The sequence below is a fragment of the Heloderma suspectum genome, chromosome 5, assembly GCF_057233095.1.
Source record: "Heloderma suspectum isolate Gila_16-S chromosome 5, 16-S_ref, whole genome shotgun sequence".
Classification (NCBI taxonomy): domain Eukaryota; kingdom Metazoa; phylum Chordata; class Lepidosauria; order Squamata; family Helodermatidae; genus Heloderma; species Heloderma suspectum.
In genome coordinates this window covers 230,473,406-230,489,955 of record NC_139462.1, presented here as the reverse complement: position 1 = coordinate 230,489,955, position 16,550 = coordinate 230,473,406, and the positions used below count along the sequence as shown (strand labels likewise).

At 50.5% G+C, this 16,550-nt stretch overlaps 1 protein-coding gene across 1 annotated transcript in view; it reads right to left on the bottom strand.

Annotated features, from left to right (window-relative positions):
• Positions 1 to 7,832: 7,832 nt before the first annotated feature.
• LOC146345266 (tumor necrosis factor receptor superfamily member 16-like) overlaps positions 7,833 to 16,550 on the bottom strand; it is a 57,624-nt gene continuing 48,906 nt past the window's right edge. The window contains exons 5-6 of the mRNA XM_084855116.1: positions 14,598 to 14,743; positions 7,833 to 12,848 (exon numbers count right to left, since the gene is read on the bottom strand). Coding sequence (XP_084711242.1) covers positions 12,544 to 12,848; positions 14,598 to 14,743 — 451 coding nt within the window. The 3' untranslated portion in view covers positions 7,833 to 12,543. The remainder of the gene's footprint in view (positions 12,849 to 14,597; positions 14,744 to 16,550) is intronic.

Genomic DNA, 16,550 nt, shown 5'->3' with positions numbered 1-16,550 from the left:
GATCAGACACGGGCTAGAGCTGTATCTTCAGCCTATCACGTGGCGGTGAAGGCAGCAAAAAAGGAATATTATGCTGCCTCCATCGCATCTGCAGAGTGCTGCCCCAGGAGGCTGTTCCAAGTGGTCTGGAGCCTGGTCGGTCCTGTGGCTCCGGAACCTCCTGTGAGGCCTTGGCAAGGCACTTTGCAGATAAAATTGATCAGATTAGGTGTGTTACTCTGCACACTGTGGATACAGTTAGTGAGCAAGAGGCAGCCTGTGGCAAACCGGTTTTGTGGGATCAGTTCCAGCTTCTTCCTCCTGATGAAGTGGACAAGGTGCTTTCATCGGTATGGCCGACCACCTGCTTACTTGATCCTTGCCCATCTTGGCTCATTATGAGCTGCAGAGAGAGACTGGGTGAGGGGATCAAGGCGGTGGTGAACGCCTCCCTTGAAGAGGGAGTGATGCCATCAGCCCTCAAGGAGGCAGTGATAAGACCGCTCTTAAAGAAGCCCTGCTTGGATCCTCAAGTTCTGAACAACTTTCGCCCAGTCTCAAATCTGCCATTTTTGGACAAGGTGATTGAGCGGGTGGTGGCGGTGCAGTTGAAGGCACACTTGGAAGAAACTGATTATCTAGACCCATTTCAGTCGGGCTTCAGGCCTGGGCATGGGACAGAAACGGCCTTGGTCGCCTTGGTAGATGATATGAGGAGGGCTCTGGATAGGGGTGAATGCTCCTTCCTTGTTCTCCTCGACCTCTCAGTGGCTTTCGATACCATTGACCACGGTATCCTCCTGGACCGCCTGGAGGGGTTGGGCATTGGGGACACCGTATTGCGGTGGTTCCGGTCCTTCCTCTCCGGCAGGTACCAGAGGGTAGCACTGGGAGAGGAGGTTTCGGACCCGTGGCCACTTACTTGTGGGGTGCCACAGGGTTCCATCCTCTCCCCGATGCTATTTAACATCTATGTGAAGCCGCTGGGGGCTATCATCAGGAGGTTTGGGGTGCAGTGTCATCAATATGAGGATGACACGCAGCTCTACCTCTCATTCAAATCTTCACCAAGGTTGGCCGTAGAATCCCTGTCCAAATGTCTGGAGACGGTGAGTGGCTGGATGGGGAGGAATAAGCTGAAGCTGAACCCTGACAAAACCGAGGTACTTTTGGTGGGAGACAAGAGGAGGCTGGGGGATGTTGACCTGGTGTTGAATGGGGTACGGCTACCCTTGAAAGACCAGGTCTGCAGCCTGGTTGGTCATTTTGGACTCCCAGCTGTCCATGGAGGCTCAGGTGTCAGCTGTGAGCCAGACAGCGCTATATCAACTCCATCTGATACGGCGGCTGTGCCCCTTCCTTCCCGACCATCTGCTCCCATCGGTAGTACATGCCCTGGTCTCCTCTCGTTTAGACTACTGTAATACGCTCTACGTGGGGTTACCCTTGAAGACGGTTCGGAAACTGCAGCTGGTACAGAACGCAGCGGCTCGCCTGATTAAAGGCAGCCGCCGGCGAGATCACATCACTTCAGTGCTGAAGGAGTTGCACTGGTTACCAGTTGTTTTCCGGGCCAAATTCAAGGTGTTGGTTTTGACCTGTAAAACCCTATATGGTTCCGGCCCAGCCTATCTTAAGGAGCGCCTCCAGCAGCACCAGACAGACCGCTTAACAAGATCAGGCTCGGATGGCCTTCTCTCTGTCCCATCAGCCGGGACAGCTAGACTGGTGGGGACGAGGGAGAGGGCCTTCTCTGTGGTGGCCCCCACTCTGTGGAACTCCCTCCCTAGGGAACTCTGTCATGCCCCCTTTTTAATGAGCTTCCGTCGTGCATTAAAAATGTGGTTGTTCAGGCAGGCATTTGGGGTGGGTTAGGGTATTTTAGAAAATGTTTTTATTGTAGAATTTTATTGTTTTAAACTGTTTTTATTGTATGTTGTACATCGCCCAGAGTGGCTGGGTGACCAGTCAGATGGGCGATTAATAAATGTAATAATAATAATAAATAAATAAATAAATGGCCCAACCACCGCGGTAGAGTTGCATGACCTGAAAGCACCGGAAACTCTGGCATCAGATAATGTTTCCTCTATCAAAAGTATCCCAGACAGGGTGATGCCTCTTGGTAGGTACCTCTCTTCCAACTGCACTTGTTTAGCAGTAAAATTCGCTATTTCCGGCTATCCGCCCTGGATAAAACGGCATACAAAGAAAGGCGTGCAAAATTATGGTTTACAAAATTATGCCTGATGTGGAGAAAGTGGACAGGGAGACATTTTTCTCCCTCTCCCCTAATACTCTAACCCCCACGGGGCCATCCCATGAAGCTGACTGGTGGGAGATCCAGGACAGACACAAGGAAGGGCTTCTTCACACAGCACAGAGTTAAACTATGCAGTTCGCTACCACAGGGTGTAGTGATGGCCACCACTTTGGATGGCTTTAAAAGGGGGTTGGACAAATTCCTGGAGGAGAAGGCTACCAATAGCTACTAATCTGGATGGCTCTGCGCTGCCTCCAGTATCAGGGGCAGGATGCCTATATACAGCAGTTGCTGAGGAACATGGGTGGGAGGATGCTGTTGCGCTCAGGTCCTCCTCCTGGGTTTTCTGCAGGCAGATGGTTGGCCATTGTGTGAACAGAATGCTGGACCAGATGTACCAGCACAGCTCTTATGTTCTTATGTTCCACTTTTTCTCCCATTTTGCTTTGGGGGGTGGGGAAGATGCTTGTTATTTTTTAGAGAACTGAGGAGCCGCCCTTCAGCCGAACCTCCCAGGGTGGTGTCTACAGTTATCAGACTAAAACAGTACAATAAAATCCAGCAGCCAAAAACATCACCGTCCAGTAAAACCAGGCTTGAACCATAAAGCAACCGTTAAAACCAGCTATTCAACATGCTGGGATGCCTGGGAAATTTAAAACAAAACCCAGTTTTGCCTGGTGCCAAGAGTAGTTGTCAGGTGAGCTTCTCTGGGAGGGCAGGCCAAAATTAGGGTGGCCATGTGACCTCTTTTAGAGATGACTCTCCTCTAAAGGTTGCCAGAGGACTGCACTCTGTTTTGGAGGTGGCCTCAGTTTGAAGGGCTGTCCAGTCCAAGTCCGGTTGAAAGATAAAAGAACCCTCAGAAGGAGGAGCCAGAAGGTCTTGGAGTTGCCAATCAAAAGCACCTGGACCCCAGGCTGAGCAAGACACTCCGCTCACCTGGTCACAGTCTTCCCCACTCTGGTGGATGTACTGTATTTCCATTTAAATTATAATTTCTAAGTTTGCACCTTTACATATTAATTAGCACATGCACATTTTATGCACATTGGTATCCTCTTTTGTCCTCCTTTTTCATGATTCTATCCTCTTTTGTTGGTGATTCACAAGTGCCCCCCCTGCCAAATGCATAGCACAACGACCAAGTGTGCATGTTAGTGCATATGTTAAGGTGCGTACATATTTCTTCCAGTGTCCCAAGTCTCTACAACTGGGGAGCCTGCAGGCCACAAACGGCCTAATTCAATGCAGCCCACCAAAGTATGGCACAGGGGGAGAGAGGGATGTGGTGGCAGACAAGAGTGAGAGAAAGAGAGATGGGGTGGAACAGAGAGAGAGAGAGAGAGATGGGTTGGCAGACGAGAGAGGGAGCATGAGAGAAATAAAGATGGGGTGGGGGGAGAGAGAGAGAGAGAGAGAGAGAGAGAGAGAGAGATGGGGTGGCATAGAGAAAGCTATACAATCCTGCAATGCTGCAGCCTATACCCCCTTTGACTCTGGCTCCACTCATCAGCACCTGCGGGCCCCTGGGAGAATTTTCCCATGGGTCAAAGGGCCTTCATAGGAAAAATATTCCCCATCCCTTCTCTAGAAGTTGCACCTTGACTCTAGCTCACGCACGTGGAAATGCAAGCACGTGCACGGACTCAAAATGCACTGCTTCCCATCCATTGCCCCAGAGTTACCTATCCAGAAAGGTTGTTTCCCCTGCTCCGGAGTAAAGGTACCAGAGGCAGAGGAGAGACTTCAGCAATGGCCTATGGCATGTCCCTGTATTCCTTTGTGAAGTGCTGGAGGGTAGGCAGGGGTGGTCATGTACATTGTGGTGGCCGAAGATTGAGCAGTGGCACCAGTGTGCCTTACGTTTGCACACAGCTCACTTTTGTTTATTAAAGATTTCTAGAAAATAGCCTTCCCTGATCTGGTGCCTTCCAGGTGTTTGGGACTACAACTCCTGTCAGCCTCAGCCAGCATGGCCAATGGACAAGGTTGATGGGAGTTGTTGCCCAAAATATCCGGAGGGCATCAGGTTGGGGAAGGCTGATCTAACCTGATTGGCAGCGGTTCTCCAGAGTTTCAGACCAGTGGAGGCTAGTCGCTCTGATGTCAGCGGGGCGGTGAATCCACTCCGGGTTTCAGTCAGAACCGGCCACAACTCTAAAGGAGCTCTCCAAGGTGCTTCCACATCCGGCCCTCCTGGGGCTCCAATCTGGCCCTCTCAGGTTCCCCAGATGGCCACACCCCCTTTCCCCTGACCACTGGCTGGTTTCCTGGCTTTCCTGCTGTTTTTTCCCCATTCTGAAAGGTTGAATTGCTTCTCCTAAGGCTTCATTACTGGCGGGAAGGGCCAGATTTGGCTCCCAGGGCTGAAGTTCCCTACCCCTGATCTAACCACCTTCTGAGGCAAACTTCACCACTGTCAAACAGCTCCTACCGTCACGAAATTCTTCCTCGTGTTCAGTCTACATCCCCTTTCTTGTACTTTGAACCCGTTGGTTCAGGTCTGACTCTCTGGAGCAAGAGAAAACAAATTTGCCCCGTCACCTATGTGGCAGCCCTTCAAATATTTTAAGATGGCGATCTTTTCCCCTCTTCGTCGTCTCTTCTCCACCCTGAACATTCCCAAATCTTTCAACCTTTAATTCCCTGCCTGATCGCTGTCACAACAGCATTAATGGCCTCGAGGAGCTTCCTGTGACCTCTGAAGCTCTCATTCTCCAGCATGGTTTTGTGCGACGAAAGCCACTCTGACTTTTCAGGATATGCCCTGGATTAATGCACCCTTTCTGTGAAAGATTAAATTGACCCAACTTCAGAGAGTGGTGCTGGGATGCAGTCTCTCTCTTTTAGAAATTGCAACATCTGTTGGACATCTGGGAAATGCTGGCAGGGCTTGACGTGACCAACTCACACAAGGGGCCCTGGCGGGGCTTAGTTTAGCTTAGGAATTTTTTTTGCGGCACAACAAACCATGCCGGCTTTGGATCCTGACTTGCGACAGACCTGACAGGGACACCTGTACAGACTCTGCCTGTCCACTGTAATTCTGCATGAGAACAAAACAAAAAAACACACCCTGCTCTGTGATCCTGGGTGCACCAAATCTCAGTTTTCTTTTCTTTTTTAAAGGAAGTTTGTAGCCATTATGATGGCTGAGAATGTTGAATTACATTCAGCGAAGCTGGGTGTTAAATTTTTAAAAAAGTTTCTGGCCATTGTAATTGCATGGGAATGTGGCACTGGGTGCAGAATTCAGCTTCCTGCAAATCTCAGGTTTCTTTTTCTTTTTTTAAGAGAAGTAAGTTTCTAGACCTCATGGCTGTGAAGATATACTTGACCATTGCATGCATGATACCTACTGAAATTTCAGAAGTCTCAGATGGTTTTCAATGTTTTTTTGGAGGGCACGGGTGTTCAGTGCCTTGTACTGCCTTGGGTTGCCAGGATGTGGTCTTTGGTCCTGACACTCAGGTTTGGAGGTTCATTTTGAGGGCCTCAGTGTGGACTCCTAATCTCAACCCAATTCCTGAAGGTGCTCTGGATTCTGTAAATTTGGAAAGTATTTTTCCAACATAAAGTCCAAAGAGTGCTGCTTGTTTAATAATACCCTCCGGACAAATGTGTAGCTGTGCTATCATCACCAACTTACTACCTTTCAAATCCTGTTTAGCACAGTGTTTTTGGCAGTAACTAACAATATTTTGAAATTATTTCACCCTTCACTTCTAAAGACAAAAGACTGCTAAAGAGCTTCTTCCAATTGATCCTCCAATTTCCATTTGTTTTTCTATTGGGGAAAAATATTTCCTAAACATAGAAAAATGTTTTTTCCCCCTGCCCCACCTTGCCATTTTCCCATCTGCACAGGACCTCAACTTTTCAGTATTATTGTTGTTGTTCAGTCGTTCAGTCGTGTCCGACTCTTCGTGACCCCATGGACCATAGCACGCCAGGCCTTCCTGTCCTGCGCTCTCTCCCGGAGCGTGCTCAAGTTCATATTCATTGCATCCGTGATGCTATCTAGCCATCTCATCCTCTGCCATCCCCTTCTCCTTTGGCCTTCAGTCTTTCCCAGCATCAGGGTCTTTTCCAGGGAGTTTTCTCTTCGCATTAGGTGGCCAAAATATTGGAGCTTCAGCTTCATTATCTGTCCTTCCAATGAGCACTCAGGGTTGATTTCCTTTAGGATGGACTGATTTGACCTCCTTGCAGTCCAGGGGACTCGTAAGAGTCTTCTCCAGCACCACAGTTCGAAAGCATCAATTCTTCGGTGCTCAGCCTTCCTTATAGTCCAGCTCTCACAGCCATACATTACTACTGGGAAAACCATAGCTTTGATTAGACGGACCTTTGTCGGCAAGGTGATGTCTCTGCTTCTTACTATGCTGTCTAGGTTGGCCATAGCTTTCCTCCCAAGGAGCAAGCGTCTTTTAATTTCATGGCTACAGTCACCGTCTGCGGTGATCTTGGAGCCCGAGAAAGTAAAATCTGTCACTGCTTCCATTTCTTCCCCTTCTATATGCCAGGAAGTGATGGGGCCAGATGCCATGATCTTCGTTTTTTTAATGTTGAGTTTCAAACCAGCTTTTGCACTCTCCTCTTTCACCCTCAACAAGAGGCTCTTGAGATCCTCTTCGCTTTCTGCCATTAGGGTGGTATCGTCTGCATATCGGAGGTTGTTGATAATTCTCCCAGCAATCTTAATTCTGACCTCTGATTCATCCAACCCGGCATTTCTCATGATGTACTCTGCATATAAGTTAAATAAGCAGGGTGACAATATGCAGCCTTGTCGTACTCCTTTCCCAATTTTGAACCAATCGGTTGTTCCATAGAAATGTGTTATTGTGGCGTTAGAGATAATATATTCATTTAGTTTGGCTCTGTCTGTGTTAGCACGCATAGGAGGCTTGTTTTATTTTGTCTTTGTCTTTTATATTTTATTCTTGTTGATAAATTGTTGTTTTAAAACAGGCTTCTCCAACTCTGGCAACTTCCAGATGTGCTGGTAGACAACCCTGAATATCCCCAGCCAGAAGGGCCAGTGGGTATTCTGATGGGGGTGATGGGACTTGTAGTCTAGCACATCTGGAGGACAGCAGGTTTGGGAAGGCAGCTTTATGAGTATGAGTCTAACAAAAGGGCAAAGAATGAATTTGACAAATAAAGCTAATTGTCCCAGACGACTTGTGAAACTTTGACCGGAGATCTGATTTGGCGTTTTTGCAGTCTGTTTAGCCAGACATCTTGAGTCAGGCCAACTCACCCTTGAAACATCAATAGACCAATGATCACTGGATCCAGTTGTTCTCTTTCATGACTCTTTGAGTTTCTGTGTGGACCCCAGGAGCAAATAACTACATGGGTACCACCAATTCCCTTAGAAGAGAAAAATGCACAATCATGGTAGTGGAGAAGAAGCTCATGCTCTTAAAACAGTATTTAAGATGCTACAAAGCTGAGGTCTCCTCATATAAAAATGCATTCTGCTGGAACCAACACTAGTGATTACTCCATGGGAACCCACTGCCTCCTTGTGATCCACTCACAGGCGTTCCCCTCCCCGCAACAACAAAGGATGCTTCTTAACCAAAATTGTTTTTAATGTGACTGTTTGGTAAGTGGCAAAGTTACACACTTTCTTCCATTCATTAGAACACAGCAGAGTTTGAGAGAATGACCCAGAGAGCCAAGAACAACCAACCAACCAAATAAAATAAAAGGTGAAATTAGTTACACAAACCAACCCAACCCAAAATACCTTCCTTAGAAAAGAATGAGAAAAGAAAGTATATTACAACTTTACAGCCGAGAGAAGTCAGGTTGTAGCACACCCAAGGCATCCATAAACATAAGCACCAACAAAACAGGTGCTTCAACAGCCTAGTCCTCAGTGAGGTGGTCTACCACCTTAGGCTCTGGGTAGGGTCTCATATGGCTGAATACCCCTCAATACAAAAAAAATTAAAATAAACTCCCAAGCACATAGAAAGATAGGCTACAAACCTCCTCCCTGACAGGCAATTTTCTAGATGCAGGGATATTTTTGGACTGAAGCATTCATTCATGTGAGATCCCACCAGTAGCCAAAAGTGGTAGATCTCAGACACCTCATGATGAGTCTTGCTGCAGTTTGATTTTTCCCCAGGATCCCACAGCCTTCCCCTTGGCCGCCATGGGCAATACTCGTGAGCACACATAGGAAGGATAAGGCATGCTTCCATTTGCAGGGGAGAGTGGAACCTCAGAACTAACATCAGCAGAGCCACCAAAGAACTCTTGTTTGGACGTGAGAGACGTGAGTTCTCTTTAGAAGTGGTTCGGACTTCGTAACAAGTTCTGGGTGTGATAAGCCCCCCCACTCCCACCCTCAAGATCTTGGCTGGATCCAAGATCTCCCTTCCTCAAGAGGAAGGGCTCCTACTTGCGAGGCTTCCTCCACCCAATTTTGGGGGACTCCCTCCCCGCACACCACACCTCACCCTGTTCAGCAGGGTCTCCTGACTCTCCGTGTAGCGTTTTCAGGGGTCTGGGTGGTGGGCTGCCCTGGGAAGGAGGGCACAGGGAAGTCCACTTCTGCCAGCATAGTTGATCCAGAATTATGCCGGTGGCTGGGGATCAACCGATTCTTCCTCCAACTTCTATTCCCTGGCAAACTCTGGCAACCAAGCCAGCCCACAGGAGCGGATGTGACAGTCTCAGTGATGGGGAGGGGGGCAAAACAGATGGGTTTGGGCCATTTCCCATTGGTTTGCTAGTTCCCCCAAATTGGCCATTTCCAAACCATGGGAGAGTTGGTTGCAACAGAATGTTTTATCCGAAGAGGGCAGCCTGGGGAGCACCGCCTGAGACGTGCTCTACAGAGCAGGTCCACGTGGTGAGGCCAGGCAGCGGAGTGTTGGCTTTGGCGCTGGAGGGGCCTGGGGAAAAGCCGCCTGCTTCCCAGGGTCCTCGGAGCAGCCAAGGGCAACCACACCCTGCGGTGTCACGACAGGCAGTGGCGGGGTTGTGCAACGTGGGGCCAGGCGCCTCCTCCAGGACTTGGGCGGCTCCAAGCTCAGCTCAGCCCCAGCCCCAGCCCCCCCGGGGGCGCAGGATAGAAGAACAGAGGCTGCTCCCATCTCCTCTGGTGGCAACTAGGAGCAGGGTTTAAAGATGAGGCCTATGCTGTCAGCTCGGATCAACGCAGACGCAGAGTGCACAGCTGGAGAAAAGAGCAAACGGCCCTCTCCGATCGAGGGCACGGGGCAGCTCAACTTGGGCTCTTGAGACATCGGGTTGGAATGGCAACATGCCGACGTGTGTGTGGTGCTCCACCTCCGGGCCGTAACCGTGCGCTCACATGGGAAACCTCTTTCAAATTTAGAGAAGCTCTCGGGGGCCACGTTCCAGCGGTGGGCGGAGCTGAAGGCGAAAGGGGTGTGGCAAAAATACACAAATTCCAACATATTGTTGCTTGAAGCTCTTCCTGCCCAGTCACTAGGCCTTCGAGAGGCATTTCAACCTCTCAGAAGTGGGAAATAACAGCACAAGAGTCGGGAAGACACCAAACAACTTGGCCCCCGGGCCTCAAGTTACTCATACCTGTTGTAGTGGCCCCACCCAAATATTGGGCTGCGCTGGGTTTTTCACCAGTGTAAGGACATTTCCGTGTTTCCCTCTTGTCGTGCGCGGCCCTCTTTGTAAACACACGCTCCTCGAGGGTTGTAGCCCCTTCCTTAGATGCATGGGATTGGACGTACTGCAGTAAAGGACAATGGCCATGCTGGTTGGGGATGATAGGAACTGCAGTCCAACACACCTGGAGGGCACCGAGTTGGGGAAGCCTGTTCTAGATGCACCATTATATGTCAAATTAAGCTACTTTGTGGGGTTGTCATGAGAAATATAAACACACTGTAGAAGCATTGTGTATGGAGGGTGATCTTGCCCATGGAGGAATTGCAGCCTTCTTGCACCATCCATTGGAGGATTCCCCAACCACATTTTGGGCAGTTCCTCACTACTCGCTCAACTGCCTGCTCAGGGACAACAGATCAGCATCCTTGTCCGCTTCCAGTAGATGGGGAGGAGGACGAAACTACCATGCCAGGGCAGGGGAAACTGGCTCACCTTTTCTCCCCTTCTGGTGAGACTTGCGTCTCACGCAGGAGGAAGAGAGTGCACAACCCCTAAAGTCTGAATAGTAATAATAATCCTAATCAAGTTCAGCAAACAAGGCCCCGCAAAATGGGGTGTGACTGTGGGGGGCGAGTCATGAAACAAAGATCAGTAGCGGAGCTAGAAAAGGTCTCTGACTGAGACCCTGGAGAGCCGCCGGGTGAGCAGCAAACCTTAGCCAAGATGAGCTAATGATCAACGCTGATCTCAGGCAGCTTCCTCTGCAACTGTGTCTTCCTCTTGTAACTAAGGACCAGGCTGTGCTTCCGTTTGCTTCATCTTGTGTGCAAATTGCTCTGACTGGCCAAAAAAGGGAGAGCGAATGAACTAAGGGTGGGAAATGTAAACCACAGCCATCGTCCCATGGGTGCCAGCCCCCAAGAGATTTCAGAGGAAGCGGTCGGTAGGTGACAGCTGGAAAAACTCTATGCCAAAAATACTACTACTAATAATAATTCTGCAGAGGGATGCCACCCTGGCCAACACACCAGAAGTGATATTGTTATGTTTGAAGTCATGACAATGGCAAGACAGGACACAGCACCATATGGATGTATCAGACTGGGGGCCAGGCAGTGGTGCTGTCAAAGCAGGAGTTCAGGGCAGAGGTCCGGAGGCGTCTCGGCAGAAGGAGCAGGACAGCCCGCAAATGCAGGAGAGCTGGCTTACAACATTTTGATGTGAGTAAAGTACAACACATGACTGAGCTTGTCTGCATGCTGTAGCTGCTTTCGGTTTCGTTGCAGAACTGAGATCCGAGCACTGCAGAAAGAGCACTTCCTTTCCTGCTTTCCACTACATAACCTCTAGGTGGCACCGTGATATAGCAGAAATACACAAGAGGAAATCCTGCTTCTTTCGCTTTCGCAATTAAATGCCGCATTTTCCCTGCCCTAAAAAAATGTGCCAAAAATACTGGTTAGACCCAGAAGCAAAACTGGAGCGTCACGACGTCATCTAATGAACCCGTAAACAGCCGTGAATAGGGAATGATGATGAACGCACGATAAATGCTTCATGCAGAAACGCCCACTATCTAAAGAGGACAGTCCCTGTAAGATTATTATGTCCACAGCCTAAAATTACCTAACTGTACTACTGGGGCCAGCTTACTTGTCCGGTGTGTGTGTCTTTGTGCACCAGCTGTGTTGACAAAGGGGAAAGGAGACCAGATTGCTTCCCTTCAGCCAACACAGGGGTCTGATGCATGGGAAGGTGGTTGCTCGGGAGTCCATTTCCACATCTCAAAATGCAACACCAGCCTGTTCCCATGTGTCCCTCAGAGCCACCAGGTGAACAACACCTTTGGGTGGATAACAGGGGCTCAGCCAACTTTCCCCACCAAAAGGATCCAAAGGGAGTGGATGGGGAGGAACTGGTTTTGCAGCTCATGTTCCTTCAGATTCCAATTCCTCCACCGTAATTATCTTTGCAGGGGTGAAGGGACATCCCGCCCCTTTGCCCCCGTTCTCTGGCAAAAGGCTCATCAGCCCCCAAGGAATATTCACAGAATCATAGAATAGTAGGGTTGGAAGGGGCCTATAAGAACATAGAGACCAATTCTCAGGTCTCTACTTGGTTTGCACAATTTATTCTGATTTTGCTCATTGTTGGGCAGAGTTTTACACCCCGTATCAGATTTCCTGTGCTCCCACTACACCCAGCTTTGGGTATAGTATGTGCAGGGAATATTAAAGGCCATCTAGTCCCACTCTTTGCTGCAATGGAAGAGAAACACACAAACCAGTTCTTCCCCCATCCCTTTGAGCACAAATACACACACCAACCCACACAATCTGAAGACGGTGGAGGTCCCCAAATCAGACAGCAGGCTGGGCTTGCAATTCTTTCCACTGAAACATACCGTTCCATCTCCTCATTATGCCTGCAGGTCACCCCCCCACAGGTAGTACTGGCACTCATTTACCCCAACAATGTTCACTGTAATTGTTCTTTGCTCAAGTTTTCATCGCTTCTTTTTTAAAAAAGATCCCTTTACAGTAACAAAAATGTCTCCTGTCCCTGACTTTTCCCGTCTTCCCCCATACCCCGCTCCCCCCATTGTATTTTTTTAGTAAAACCCAAACAAAGAAAGAAAAATAACCCTAACAAGTCCACCTGCTGGGCAAGCAGGTCCATCACACGACAGAGCTGACCTCGGCAGGGGTGTTCAAGTTCTCCACCACATCTACCCTCTCGATGGCCACCAGGGCTGTGCACAGGGCCTCCAGTGTGGCCCCCTCCTTGGCTGACCAATCGGAGAGCAGGGTGTGGGCAGGGGCTTCCCCCCTGCCAAAGGTCGCAATGGTTTCCTCCTCGTAGCCCAGGTGGTTGGCCAGGCAGCACCAGTCTTTGCCGTGGGCGGGTGACTCCAGCAACTGCTCCACCTCTTCCTGCTTATGGGGCGGGAGGTTTGCATACAGCCGGGGTTCCACCTTGTGCACTGTTTGTGGAGAGGCAGATTGAGGGGGAGAGAGAGAGAGAGAGAAAGTGTCAAAGAGGATGTCACGGACATAAAGGAGTTACAGCATTTTCCTTGCCAGGCCTGAATATAGCGCTGGTGACAATCGGCACTAGAGAAAAACAGCTCGGGCCCTGCAACAAATTATTGCGGTGCGGACTGTTTCTGTTCAAGGTTCCCGACGTGTCAGTTCTCCCCTCCCCCATTGTGGGCTTTCTCAGAGGGAGGGATTGGATGCACTTGTGCCCATTCACAGCTAAAATCTTGGATTTCGTCATTGATGTCTCACTTCTGCCCCTGGAGACGTTGTAAAATTGCTTCTCAGTTTGAACCAGGAAATCACCTATCCAAACAACAAGATAGTTCTGTCTGCCCTTTTTTAAATCTCTATTTGTCCTTCCCACCATCCTCTTTGTTCAGAATATTGACAGCGGGAGTTGGGAGTGGGGCAGGGGGAAGCCTGGCACTGGATGTCAGGGTTTGGTGTGTGTCTTTATTTTGCTGTCAACGTTCTGTGCCATTGAGTTGCCTCCATTTTATTCCCTCTCACCCAGTTAAGAACATAAGAAGAGCCCTGCTGGATCAGACCAAGGGTCCATCTAGTCCAGCATTCTGTTCACACAGTGGCCAACCAGCTCTCACCCACTCAATAGCCCATGCCACTGGGGTGTGTTTGGGAAGCAGAATTTGTCCCCACCCCCTTTTTTTCCTAAATGTTTTTTTAGCATAGCTTCAAACCTCGGGTCTCCTGACACCTCCCTCTTGTGTGTGGATGGTGTGTGGTTGGCTTTGCCCTCACAGCATGGGAAGATTTCTGCTCCCATACCTATTTCCAGTCTTTGTGTCTTGCTGCCGCTTAGGCCTGGAACTCCTTTCTGGAAGCATAACCAGCCTACCCCAATACCTTTCAGATGTCGTGGACTGCAACTCCCACAACTTGCCTCCCATACCTTGCCGCCACCTCCCAGCAGCTGCTACCTGAGGCAAACACCTCACTCTGCCCAATGGTAGGGCTGGCCCCAACAGGAAAGGCCTCTATGATGGTGGTGGCAGCAGGGGACTAAAATAAAATGTTAGAGGAAGGAAAACCACTGCCACAATGGGTCCACCCCATTTCAAAGGACAGCTGAGGGGCAGGGTGAGGTGAAAATGGAACTTTGGGGCTACAGGTGGAAGGGACCGCAGAGTCGACCTGGAGATCCTGCAAACAGCCCTTTTGTGAAGTGGCCGCACGTTCTGCACTGAACTCTGCAACTGGCAAATTTGTATATATCTGCATAATTCATTCTGCTGGTGGTGGTCATGGGTGGGAAGGAGGTAAATCTCCAGGTGTTTTGGACTTCAACTCCCAGAAGCGCCTGCAAGCACAGCTAATGGTTAGGAATGCTGGGAGTCGAAGGCCAAAACATCTGGAGACCTACCTACCTTCTGCCCACCCCTGATGTAGAGGACCAAACAGCCAGGCAGGGCACTAAAGTCCTGCACCTTGCAAGTCCCAATGGCCCCGCTGCTGGTCTTCTGAGTAGTCACTGCCCACATGCTTCCTAGCATAAATTGACACTCATGAGGACTAGAAACTTTCTTTGAAAAAGCATTTACAAATACAATCTTGGGACAGCAAACACCATGCCCATGCCAGTTTCTGCAACCGTGCACAGTTGCAGGATACACACAACCCTGATGCAAAGCCCCCTTTCACGCTTGGGATGAACCAGTGGTGCGGCCCCTTACCTTTGTTGAGAGGGTGGTGTTCCTGGAGGCTGTGAGTGTCAAGGAAGACCCCGCTGTCGCTGTGAAGCTTCTCGCCTTCCGGCGAAGTCGCCATCTCTCCCGCCCGGGCCTTGGCCAGCTGATGCTTCTGTTTACACGTCGTCCAGCTGCAGCCAAACCAGGAGGGGGGAAATGTTATTGAGGGAAGCAGTGGAGGGAGAGCTCGACCCAAGACCACCCCCGTTCCCTGCCCGCCCACCCTCCTTCCAAACCAGAATTCATGCCCAGGCAATGCATGGATTCTAGCTGGCGGGGCGAGATGGGGGGAGCCCTCCAAGCTCATCTGATCTTTAGAAAGCGCCAGTGTGTGTGTGTGCGTGTGTGGAGAGAGAAGCATCTCCGCTTTTCTCCACAGGCTCTCAAAGGCCGGGATAATGAGCCTACATGGGTTCCCTCCCCTGCTGGCATCTCAAGACAGATGGCCCTGAAAGGCTGGGCTGGAGGGAGGAATGTCTGTTGCAGCAGAGCGGAAACAGCTGGGTTGGGGACGGGGGTGGGTGGGGCAAGGACTGGGGCGGGGCAGGAGTGAAGAGAGAGCGGAAACGGGTGGTCCATGCAGACGGGTAGGCGTACCTGGGAATCGGGATGGAGAGGGGGCGGGGGAGGCAAGGAAAAAGTCATCATTCCATCCAGTGGGCTGGATCCGGGCTTAGTCATACTTAGAGCCAACCCGGAAGGCCATGGCTAAGTTGAGTCCCATTGATTTCAGTGGGTCTGCCCCAAGTAGGACTAAGTCTGGATCCAGTCCAAGGTACATGCCCCACGTGGCAGCAGATCCACTCCCACGTTGCGTTCCTATTTTGATGTGGATGTCGCCAAGCACGTCACCTGCACCTGTGAACTGGCACGGAAGGGTGTGGTTGGCTCGGGACAGGCGAGATCCAGGCTCGCCACGACACTCGCTCAAGGCCACTTGACAGATTGCACTTTTCCTGCAGAGAAAGGCCTTGACGAAAGAGGCTTTCTCCGGCATGCCGAACATCATGTACAGTGCATGTACTGATGGACTCTTCCCTGGGCAGACTGTTCCCTTGGCAGTATACATATGCGGCAGCCTAACGTGGCTTCCCAGCCATGGCAAACATTGTAGGACGAGCTTTGCCCATACAACAGCTTGAGCATGTGAATGTAGTGCCATCAGTGTACATGCCACTTAGCCGAGACGGATTTGGAAGTTTGGGTTCAAGTCTGGGTTTCTGAAACTGACTTACTACATAAACTTGGTCATGCTGCTTTGCTTTCTTGCTCTCCCCTCCCCGCTCTGTCTCCCCCTCCCTCTCTTCTCCTCGTGGATTGCATCGGGGTCTCAGGCAGTAAAGCCGCCTTCCTGAAACATCGGTGCCCTTTTCTACATAAAGCATTTATTGCGTGCTCGTCATTCCCTACTCACAGTTATTTATGGGTTCTTTAGACCAGTGGTCCCCAACGTTTTTGGGCCCAGGGACCGGTCCCGTGGAAAACAATTTTTCCATGGACCGCGGGGGGGATGGGACCAGGTCGCAGCAGGGGTGTGAGAATCCCTCTTCCCTTGGGTCCGCGGGGGGGGGGGGAGGCAATGCCCCCCCCCCCGGAATTCTGGCTGGCTCCGCTCCGAGTCCGTGGAGCTTCCAGCCGGCTCTGGCCGCTGGAGGACTTCCGGCCGCTGGGACTGAAATGGTATCCACACGGACGCCATTTGCATCCCTGTTCTTCAAGTAATGGGCTACGTATATACGTAGCCCATTACCTGAAGAACAGGGACGCAGATGGCATCCACCATTTCCGCAGACTTGGAGCGAAGCTGGCCAGGATTCCGGGGGGGGCGGACCGCACCCTCCCCCCGCGGACCCAAGATAAGGGCTGTTCTCACGCCCCTGCTGCAACCTGGTCCCTAACAGGCCACAGCCCGGTACCGGTCCGCAGCCCGGGGGTTGG